We start from the raw sequence: 11587 nt of genomic DNA on the forward strand, positions 1-11587 counted from the left end.
AGGTGGCATTTTTCAGCATGTTCATTTCCGCCAAGTTTGGCATAAAACGTATACTATGTCATGGAATATGAAAACGTGAGTGAAAATAAGAGTTACGTTTGGTAAAAACCAAAGAAGACTACTGATTTTTGAGGTTATATTTGGTCATTTATTCGTATAAGTTTGCACCAGTGGTCACTATATAGCACAGCACCCACCTTTTATCAATTTTAAGAGAGAAAAAGTTCACCTAAAAGTGTGAACGAGTTCTTTTAATAGTATGATGGAATCAGTATATAAATAGTTAACACAAACGAATGTACAGGAGATATTCGTTTACTAAGAGAGATAATCAGTGAATTACTGCAAGGCTTATTCACCGTCATTGATTGCTCTTTTTTTTAACTCCAAGGTATTCTGTCCGATCCGTACACGTCAGTAAGTGTCGAAATCGCTAAAGGCAAACAGCGTAATTGAATAAAAATTGTTGATTGTCATTGGTCCGTAATTATATAATCAAGAATGTTTGGATTACTTATTGATAATGCATACTGTGTATATTTTTTCTTACTTGACTTACACAGGTTACTTTGACTGATACCTTTGATAGGTTTGAGTGCATCAGGCCATTATTTTTAATATACAAATGAGTGTATTTCTTTATTTGCACTTATTAACTAATACAGTGACCGCTAAATATTTTGGAACATGCTTTACCTATTTTGTCTTTCGCTTGGCGTATTACATTTGAATTTCTGTAAAATTTATTTGCACATTTTATATGTTGAATTCATACAATTCAAAACGGTTATTTCCTTTTATTCTTTGTTGAGTAACATTTAAGTCCATCCGCTTAGTATCAGTGTGATATTGTAAAATATGAGAAATCGATTCGTCAGTTTAACTTTTCATTGCGGTGACAAGTACGGAATTTTAGTGTTTGATTACCCTATACATTCACTACTATGACACACACGCGGGCTATCATGACAGAGGATAATTACATTAAGAAGGCATTATTTCGGCACTTTTAATCAAAGGAAAAGATGAAAGGGTTTAATGCGAAAAAACTGGTACGGCCGATATTATGCTTGGCCAAAAATGTGGTCCGGCTGCGACGACCTTGAACATAGTATCGTGCAAACAAACCAATTCCACAACATCGCTTGTCGGTAAATTGCTGTCATTTTACATTATATAGCGCTAGAACCTTCAGCCCGTACGTCTTAACGTCACTGAATAAACTGAGAACACATTTTTTTTCCATCACTTATTTCTGTTTTATAATGAATAACCAGGAGCAACTAAAGTATATGCAATTAAAGATTTTTTTTCACTGCGGGTGTAGATCGTTTTAAATATATACTGTAATCCTTATATAGCTAAAAGGAGTCCTGTCAACTCACCGTTGATATTCTTGCTTCGCACGTTATATTTTGCTCCAAAGTAGACTGTTCCTTATATCCTTACATTCAAGGGACAGGATCTCGTAGCAGACAGGGTCAAAGAAGCACTGTAACGGATGACACCCTGGCACCCTTAACATTTTTCAAAGTAATCAGAGTAGAATCTATACTCTGTAACTTCTTTATAGTACATACCTGTAGTTTCCAATGAAAAAGTATGCATTCTAAAATGGTGTAAATTGTTCAAAACGAGCGCTATAGTGTTTGTGATTTTTGTTTAATATTTACAGAAATGCAGAGAGTAAGTCAAAAGGTCGCTATAATTTGATTGTTAAAGATGACTTATGAACTAGTCTCCTCTACACTACATGCAGACTAACTATAGCGAAAGCTGATAAACTCTTGTCCTGGACCACCATTTGTCTTAGCGTCTTGAATAAATACATGTTTTATCATAATTATGGAGAGAAGATATCGACGAAATCATACAGCTATTTTGTAAATTTCACAACTATTAGTAGAAAACTGGAAACTCCACGGGTCGCACAACACGACAAAAATGAAAATATTTCAGGCTCGGTGTGATTGAGCCTGTTCATGTAAAGTAGTGGAAATGCATGCTACCGTCCGCGTCCTCTATCACCAGGTTGAGCAGAACTCAAAATCTTTACACGTTACAAGTACCAAAACACAATTAGAGACATCCGCAGATGTGTTCATACGGCGGTGTACACGGAACCTTCAATGATATTCAATCAGTAATGTATTAAAAGACCTCATGCTTAAAATAGCATGTCCAAATTGTTAAATTGCATATTTTCAAAGGAAAACTAAATAAAAAATCTATGTCTACATTAATTAGAATTGACGTTCACATACATAGAAGCTGTACACTTAAACAGTAATTTAATACTATAAAACTGAACAGACACACTCGAATGCATAGACCTAAGCGGGCAAGAAGAAGTGTAAAGAATATAGTTCAAACTTGCACTAATAATTTAATTTAACATATATGAATAATTTTCCAGGTGTAAGTATTTTCAGTTTGACTATTCCACAATGAATAAATATCAATATACTATTTTTATTATCACCATTTTCAATACAAACGTCTTACACACTTTTTCATTTCCTAACTGCTAATGCTACTCATTCTTATCAAGGCTGCTTGACGTTATGTGCATCACGTTGGTTCCGGCAACCACTGCAATACCTGCTTAAAGCGCTTGCTTGATCTTAATATATTTTCCTTATCCTACATTGACTAGTAAAAGCTTGCAGAGAACGCCTCCCCAGCACATTTTTGAAGTTCCAAGTAATCATTTTTTTATTTCATCTTTGGCATTTTGATATTAACTGTCCTCAACTAAATTAATTGTACGCCTTTTGCATTGATTTCAATTGAAACAATACTTAGTCAGAATTTCTTCAATTTCCTGTTACATTAGGATTAGTTACACTACAGAGCTCAATACGTTAAGTTCATTGTCCATTGCGTTTTATGTTCATCCGCGGCGAAACTGCAATATACATCATTTGTTCGACCACCTTCCGTACTTCCTCCACTGTCCACCATAGTTTCGGCAGATTTGTTTTTTCTTTGGGAAACGTCATACCCTTGTTCATTACCAACCACATTCATATTTCTTTGTATGTCTACGTTTTGGCTGTTTTAGGCTTTGCATCTTTTATTAATATGTAAAAAGATAAGCCTATTTTTACAATCAAATACTTATCCAATATTTAAAACGGTGTGACTTCTTTTTCTTTAACATGAATCAGGTATGTTGCCACTGACCACAAAAATCAGTCAGGTAATCCTTATAATTTTAGACGATAATTGATACATAATTTGAAAACTAAGACAAATATTTTATAAACTGTGCCGTTCTGACATTCTGTTCCCAGTCCTTAAATCATGTCTTCTGACTGTCTCGTGCCGAAACATTTTCCAGTCTGTACATCTATCATCGGAGGCTCACCCAAAGCTAGATGATCTGAATATTAACAAGAAAAGACGCAATACCGGTATGTCCGTACAAACTAAACAATAACACCAATTTGACTTATTTAATTCAAAGAATTCCTGTGATTGAATAAAAGCTAAATAAATAAGAAGATCCTTTGAAATAATAGAATACAACAATCCAATTTATTACATGTTAGACTGAGTCTGATAAAACGTAAAAACACCTATCACTCCCAAGCTCTAGCTTCAGCGGAACTTTATTCTGCATAAAGATTAATAGACTCGATGATTTCAAAGAAATACAAAAATTAGCAGATATGTGTACAAGTAATTGGACACTATTACAGCCGCCATATGCAGTTTAAGACTGTTGTTGTGATTGTTAATAAAATCCACAAGAAGATCCTGTGGAAGCATAGAATGTAACTAAGCAATATTGTAGCAGACTCGGTTTGGCAGTGTCTATTTATGAGAGGTGATAAAATACTGCAACACAATATATCTATACTTACTCATTTCTTCTTCATTTTCATTTTTCAGAAAATCTCTTGGCTCATGCTGTCCGTCGCGATCCTGACCATATTCCTCTGCGGATGGTAAATTGTCAAGCAGACGTTGAGTGGCGCCATCGGCATGACGTTGAATCTGAAACCAAAATACGTAAATTGAATTGACTCTTCTTGCTTTAAGTTATCATAAATTTTGTATCTGGTTCGGAGACAAAACAATATTAAAAACATATTTTATAATCAAGTATGTTCAGTACAAAACTTAAGATGATAATGTAAGATTCCAATACATTTAAGATGTCAAAAAACATTTTAATACCGGTTCGTTATCCCCATGTCCTCCAGTTTCAGGGACTGCTACATTGTCTGGAAGAGGAAAACTTTGCATTATATCCATTTCTATTTCGTGCCGGTTAATTTGCCGTGCATTCCGATGAAAACATAGCAAATTCTTCCTATAGCACACTACTCCAATTCCAACGTTGAATATAATAATGAAAGCGAATGCACTTATCACAACAAGGGTTATATACTTATTGTCTTCTACAACTGCCGTCACAATGTCATCTTTTAGTGGATCTTTCACTATCTTCACTGCATATTCTCTTGGTGGAAGCAATATGTCTGAAACGAGGAAACAGTTTATTTGATGAATTAAAAATCTTAATATAGTCCAAAGAATCATATTTGATATCATTGCTGCTATGAACATAATTTCGCTTTTCCCTTTTAATATAGTAGATGTAACATGTCGTGTAAATGACTTAGCTTTGGACTGTTTTGAAGACTTAAGCAATATTTACGAGAAGGTATTTTGTACCTCTTATTCATAAAATGAGACAGTTTAATCAATTACTGAAAAGTAATTACTGAGACAACTCACAGGGACAGTGAAGTTTACAGGCCCGTGATTGCTTAGATGTTGTTTGCAAACAAACGTTCATACAACTTGTGCACTTGCTGGCCCTTTTACCCATGTACTCGTCAACATCACATTTAAGGAAGGAATCTGCAAAAAGAATTAAGAAACATTTCGTATACACAAAAGTATAGATACAGAAAGGCCGTTAGTTCTCAATAAAATCAAACCATCAGATATCATATAACTTGTTAAAATCAATACCGTGAAATTGTGGTTTGGAGAAAGGAAAATAAACGCTACATACATCCAAACAATTATATACAATTTGAAGTAACTTTATCACTAGAAACCTACGATTTTTTTAATATAGTCGTATTAGCAGAATACATTTGATGCCAACTAACGTAGTGTATAAAAAGTTATATTAGACTGAAATTTCATATTTGAAAATAATAATAATTACTACATATAGTTTATGTAAACATTATATTTATAAACGGAACTATACATTAATTTGAAAAAAGTACACACTTCAAACATGCGTAGCTTAATGCTCATCGTATAAATGGGTACAGTACTACCACTAAAATCTGAAAGTTTTGCAACAATGGACTGTTGCTACGCGACATGAATCATAAATTTTGCGCTTCGTATGATATAAAATTACTTTATATATTTCTTGCAATTAGAGTTTCTGCATTCGAAGTAAATATGTAAAGATAAAAATACTTAAGTGGAAGATGGGCATTGGCTAAGTTCTCACATATACAGGGAGCCAGATCAGTAGTTAATACGGTCTAAGCTGCTCAATCAGAAATGTTCCTTAAGTTAAATTAATTGATATAAACTTCAATTTGCCTCACCTCTGCATGTACGTTGTGTAACCGTTCCGACAACACTTTTAAGATCGTTGAAGTTGCGAATGAGTTTGATATGTTCGGTACTGCTCGCTAAATTCTTCAGCTTGTCTGGTATGGCCGATCAAAAAACAACAATGAAAATTTTCTTTTTCAAAAGGACCTCTGGAAAACTTTCAATAAGAGTTTTGTCACTGACTAGTAAGTAAAATATCTCTGCTTTGCGCTGCAAAAATGCAACAGGAAAGCTCACATTTACTTCTTTGGCGAGCGCTCTAGCAGTCATTGTTTCTCCTGTAGGGTCCCATTGAACACCCTCTGCCTCTTCTGTCATATTGGGTCTTGAACCGGAAATCGTAAATCGTGTTATCTCCTTACTTTCCTGATTAATGTAAACACATCCACCTTCACTACCTTCAGGCAAACTTGTGACAACCTCTTCCACCAATCGAAGCATTAAATCTCTCTGGCCATCATTGATATTTATGGTCCCATCCAAAGCAAATAGCGCTTTGACTTGTTGCGTTACACATTCTGTTGTCAGAGAAAAGGTTTTATTGGGTAAAATGTCGAATAATTAGAACCACGTCGGTATTACGATGTTATAATTTAGCCAGTCAAATCAAGGTTTTTTACAGTTATTAAAGCTTTTCTTTCGCTGAAACCTAATATACAGTGATTGTATTTCAATTCCTATGTATTGTCGTGTTCTTGAAGATATCGATAACTTCAAAACTATGACAACCAGATAAGTGTTTTAAACCGACGTTAAATCGAGAAATAAAACTGCAAATTGAATGAAAAAAATATACATAAAATGAAACGCTGTAATTTTTATTTAGATATGGCATCGGCTGTGTTTAACAGTACTTTAAGCACTCATATGTATTTCATATTCAACTGAAAGCTACCAAATAATGATTCATTTCTAAGATATCTATCAGTACAAACCAATGCATATTAGTTATTTTAGCGTAAAAACTAAAAATTACAACACAATATCTATGACAATAGTTATATATTACATAAAACAAATACCTTTCGAGGATGCATATACAAGCTGTCCAGATATCACAATAATCAAGCAAATGCAGGTTATGCTTGTCATTGTGAAATCATTTTATGGTCTGTCTGCTCTAAGAATCGAACAATCAAATGATGATCCTTCGTCTGAAATAGAAACAAATGTTATTTTTTCTTCTGTCTGTCTATCCGTTTTGTCTCTCCACTGAAATAGTCAGACTTTCAACTTTAAAAAGACACACATCACACGTTTTTTTTTCTCTTCAAAACTATACTGAATTTGTGTCTTTTTGTCTATTACAGACATCTATTACTAAAAGCGACAATAAGATTTCAAGTTTAAAATCTATCAATGAACCATAAACAAAGAAACTTGCGTTATGTATGGCGAAAAGAAACATTGACTGATAAAGTTTTTGCAATTTTTAAGCGGATAATATTGCACAAAGTATATTATAGCCATTTAGTATTTGTAGATTTTTATCAATGATTCATATTCATGTGCACACCCAGTACAGAACGGTCGAAATTTAGATCACAGTTGGTAAGATATTGTGTCCGCTAAACCGCAACTGTGTAATAATATTTTAATAGAACAAATTGTATTATTAACCTTCCGTGTAATGTTAAATATATTGTTCTTAATTTTTGCTTTTGAAATTCTTGAAAAGATTTAAAAGAATCATCAATATGAAATGTACTCAAAGATTCGCTTAAACTAAACGATATTCCTATTTTAATTATTTGATCAACACTTCATTTGTTGTCGTTTTGCGGAATTGTTCTCTCTAAGTTTATTAGGGACAGCGATATGGCCACCACACTTACACCTGCCTATTACAACAATAATTATTAATTCGGCTGATCTCTCAAAAGTTTTAACATTTATTGAATGTCTTGCCAGGCAAAACTATTGCCCGAGGTCCAGGCCATTCAATAAGTGTTTTATTACATGCCATCAGAAATAAATTTCAATTAGATACTCTTAGCAAAATCTGAATTATAGACCGTTCATATAGAAATATGGACTGGCGATTTAAAGATAAAGTATATTATGCAGAGATTTCAGCCTGGTTACAAAGTCAGAAACTCACTACGTACAGAACAGCAAACGGGGCGTCTCTTGAACATAAGATATTGTGTCCGCTAAACCGCAACTGTGTAATAATATTTTAATAGAACAAATTGTATAACACAGGATATGACGTGACGTTGTCTTAGTGACAGGACGTCAACATTATTCATTTCCTGTGATATAAATGTTACATGGATATTACTTAGTCAGAAAAATATTTCCATATTCTTGAAAAAGGACAAGTGTCCGAAAATTCGAAATAAAGAGTAAAATATCAACACAGATTTGTACTATACTTCCCTTCGGAAGATTTACAGACATATTGTAAAAATATAGTTCGCGTAAACGACACGAAGATTCTACAAGCTGTCAGTATTACCTATTTGAATTGAAGAAGTAGGTTTTTGACTGGCTGAATTTTTATAAAGTGTGCTGCATTCAATACTGATTTTTATATTCTGCCTTAGTAGCAATCATATTTTTATCAAAATTACTCATGGACTATAAATACACCAATGACCTGCTTTGAACTGCTTTCAATGCAGGATGTGTATATGCTACTATTTACAATTAATGCAGTTATCTTAGTGACATGACTCAGAAACATAACTATGCACTTCAATGTGTAATAACCTGATCTAGAAATAAGATTATGTATGTGTTATGTCTAACATTGCTATCCTTAACTTATAGAAATTAAGAATTTTAGTACAACATTTGCGCATTTGCTCACAAAAGTATATACTCTCTTTCATCAAATTGTTTTCCATTCATTCATGACTGACTGTATAGAAAGTTTATGCACCCTAACCCGTAAAAATGACGAGACATGTAACCTTAACCAAGTCCCGTAAACAGGTCAGAGTATTAATACACGTATTCACGTACCAGACAATATTTTGAAACAGGAAATATCTAATCTAGAAACAAGAGTATTACATGTGTAACAGAAAATATTATTTAAAGTTAGCTATTTATAAACAGAAACAAACATAAATTATCTCTATTACCGAACTATATTCTAACATCAAAAAGTAGTTTGCATTGGACGCCATGTTTAGATAATGCTCTGCCAGCTAACCTGATTTTTTTTTTCATCGAAAAACCATTGTCTTGGCAGGATTTAAAGTAAACTAATGGATATACAATACCCAGGATATACTAACAGACTATCTACGTATGTAAAGATATGTGTTTGTGGTTTATATATGTGGGATGAAGCGGTTTGCTTTGAGTCACGTCACTGCAATCCGCTGTCTCTGTGTATAAATACCAAAAATAAACGCGTATCTGACACACTTTCGCCATAACTTTATGGTAAGTCTTTTATGAATACTTTTTAGGACAATACATTTTTTGTGTAATATGAAGATCGTATATGCATACATTATTATTAAACAAGTTTTAAAGATCACTCATGTATAAGTAAGGAAGTAAGTACTAAGTAATTCTTTCAATAATGTGATCTGTGATAATGATATAACAACGAAAATACAAATCATGCAAACGATATAGCCTGTCCAATTATTCCTTAACACGGAATTAATGATAATTTAACATGAGTAAAGTACAAATTAAAGACATCATTATATCTCTGACAATTTCCATATATACCATTAATACGAAAATAATAAACAAATATATATTTCATTAATGCTTATATACCCGGTATTTCAGTAATAGATAAACAGCGAAATTGAAAAGTAGCGTATATTGTACATGTAAACGTATAACGACTATTTACAAAAAGAAGTTTTTATGTTAATGCATGTTTTACAAAATATTCAGACAATATTACTGTATATATCACGTATATCACTTGAGTACTGGGTGCGTTTTCTCATTGCTTTGTTTTACTTTTAAATGAAATACTTTGAAATTCCTGATAACAATAGCTGCGAATTGTTTAAGCATTTAAGTCAAAACATTTATAAGCGAGTGTCCACGCTTATTGCTTTAATCTATTCATTTTCAAAATACACAATTTGTTTTCGATAAAATCGTACCTTAATTGAGAAAGCTGTATCCTTGATCAGATTTCTTGTCAAATGTGAGTACACCATATTATTCATTTAAATATATGATTTCGCAATATTATACATAAAACTTCTATATCAGCGTATTATTTTAAAAAGGTTAAATGCCACTGATAAAGAAGTATGACAAATACTGGAGAGACATGCGTACGTAAACAAATTGTTTACAAGATTTATCAAACTGGAGTGTATATTAACGTACACGATCTTGTTTACTCTATGCAATATTTTGAAAAGTGGGATGGGTTATACTAATTTTGTTCATTGTATTTATAAGATTTCTTTTGAAAATGACAATGCTAACAATAGAATATGTCAAAATCATCACACTTTAGTGAATTTAGATGATTTTTCAATCATGTATGACTCTTTACCTTAAATGTTTAAACAGTATATTTCAATATGACATTCCTTTAAAAAATGTAAACAACAGTTTTTTACTCAATTTTTAAAACATACAATCGTACCTTGTGTCCGATCAACAACTTGTAGCAGAATTGTTTTGTTAACCATCATAAAATACACTTAATATATTATTGAACCGGATGTTATTCTGTCCAACCTGAAACATATGACAGACTGAAATAAATTCAGAATCTTGTACAAATATTTACCCGACATGTTTTCCATTGCCGGATGTAGGATAAAATTTGAAAAGCAGTAACTGCTTTAGGATAATACCTTCGTTTTCGTTTCATTGTTAAATACAGTACATAGTTTTGTTTAAAAGTCGTTTGAATGTTGCACAAGGGTTTCATTATCTTCACGTGTACCCCAAACTTTCAGTACATGTGTACATACCGATACAGGTTAATCATTAAAATAAAAAAGTAAAAAGAAAACGAACCATGTCTACGGAAATGCTTATATTAAAATATATAGAATAAAAATACTTTAAGGGGACATGTGCACACGAAATTAAGGGTCAAGAAATATTACATGGCTGACTTTTAATAACTTGTTTTTTCAGCTTATATGAAAGTTATATCAATTCTAGGTACTAGTCAAACATCTTCATCTGTAGCAGCAACATATATGTTTATTAGATTATTTTTCGTTTTAGTTCCGAATATGCGCAGTAGCTTCCGAAATTTACTCAAATTATCATTATATATATAAACGTTTCAAGTACACCTGTCTGGATCCCTGCCTCCAGGCTTCGCACTTACATTTACTGGTCACAGAGTGAATACATTGATTAATTTCTTTTAGCTCAATTTTGATGAAGCATTAGCTTATTTGAGCCACTCTCGAGTCCCCTTCTTGGAAAAACCTGTACTGGTGTCACATGAGAAGGTGAGGGCGTAAAGCTAGTTGGGCTGGAATCCACGACCTCCCGGGTTGAGTGGCCGGTACTATAAGTACTAGATCACCGCTCAATACATTGGTTCGTCTCACTGAAAATCAACAAAATGGCCAAATATTTGGTGTTGTTTTCAGAAACTTGTGAATGTTTTATAAAAGCAAAAGCCTTCACGCGCCGTATAATCGTCGTACGTGGAAAAGTATCATTACAGAAAACTGAATTGGCTTCATGATCTCAAAGGACCAGAACAGCCACTTAAAGAACTTAATAAAATCTACAGTAAGGTCCTTTGGAGGCATAGAACACAACATATCATTCAGGTCAGTTATTGAAACTGAAAATAAATATTTTAACATGGGGAGGGTTCAAAATTATTTGTTAAATACTTTTTTAGACTTAAATATATGTTTTTCCTCTTAAATTTCAAGTTTCAACTTTTTCAAACTTAAAGTTGATTCTTAATTTGTGAGTAAAAGATAAGCATATCCGCCACACCAACTACGAAATGATTTAGCATGGATGAGAAAATGATCGTACATTCACTTGATATAAAACAAATGAA

General features: G+C 32.8%; 1 protein-coding gene across 3 annotated transcripts; it reads right to left on the reverse strand.

Moving 5' to 3' along the window:
* Window positions 1-1643: 1643 nt before the first annotated feature.
* Window positions 1644-10254, reverse strand: LOC123550163 (uncharacterized). 3 transcript variants are annotated; one of them, XR_008371330.1, is made up of 8 exons: window positions 9690-9841; window positions 6624-6755; window positions 5592-6119; window positions 4750-4875; window positions 4186-4490; window positions 3870-4002; window positions 2510-3385; window positions 1644-2124 (listed from the first exon to the last, which is right to left on the reverse strand). XR_008371330.1 is itself a non-coding variant. In XM_053545697.1 (7 exons), the coding sequence occupies exons 4-7, from the start codon at window positions 4841-4843 to the stop codon at window positions 3300-3302; spliced, it is 618 nt and encodes a 205-aa protein (XP_053401672.1). In that variant the 5' UTR covers window positions 4844-4875; window positions 5592-6119; window positions 6624-6755; window positions 10187-10254; the 3' UTR covers window positions 2367-3299. The 3 variants fall into 3 exon arrangements, 2 of the variants coding, with proteins under 2 accessions (XP_053401672.1, XP_053401671.1); XM_053545697.1 differs by lacking the exons at window positions 1644-2124; window positions 9690-9841 and adding an exon at window positions 10187-10254 and having other exon boundaries at window positions 2367-3385; XM_053545696.1 differs by lacking the exon at window positions 1644-2124 and having other exon boundaries at window positions 2367-3385.
* Window positions 10255-11587: the final 1333 nt, after the last annotated feature.

The sequence above is a fragment of the Mercenaria mercenaria genome, chromosome 6 (genome assembly GCF_021730395.1).
Source record: "Mercenaria mercenaria strain notata chromosome 6, MADL_Memer_1, whole genome shotgun sequence".
NCBI lineage: Eukaryota > Metazoa > Mollusca > Bivalvia > Venerida > Veneridae > Mercenaria > Mercenaria mercenaria.

Excerpts from the sequence above, each read along its gene's own strand:
- LOC123550163 (XM_053545697.1), bottom strand. The coding sequence starts at position 4,843 with ATGGGTAAAAGGGCCAGCAAGTGCACAAGTTGTATGAACGTTTGTTTG. Across the intron at positions 4,003-4,185 it reads GACATGGGGATAACGAACCG|ATTCAACGTCATGCCGATGG; the intron begins GTATTAAAATGT and ends TTTTGGTTTCAG. Across the intron at positions 3,386-3,869 it reads TGAAAATGAAGAAGAAATGA|ATCATCTAGCTTTGGGTGAG; the intron begins GTAAGTATAGAT and ends GTTAATATTCAG.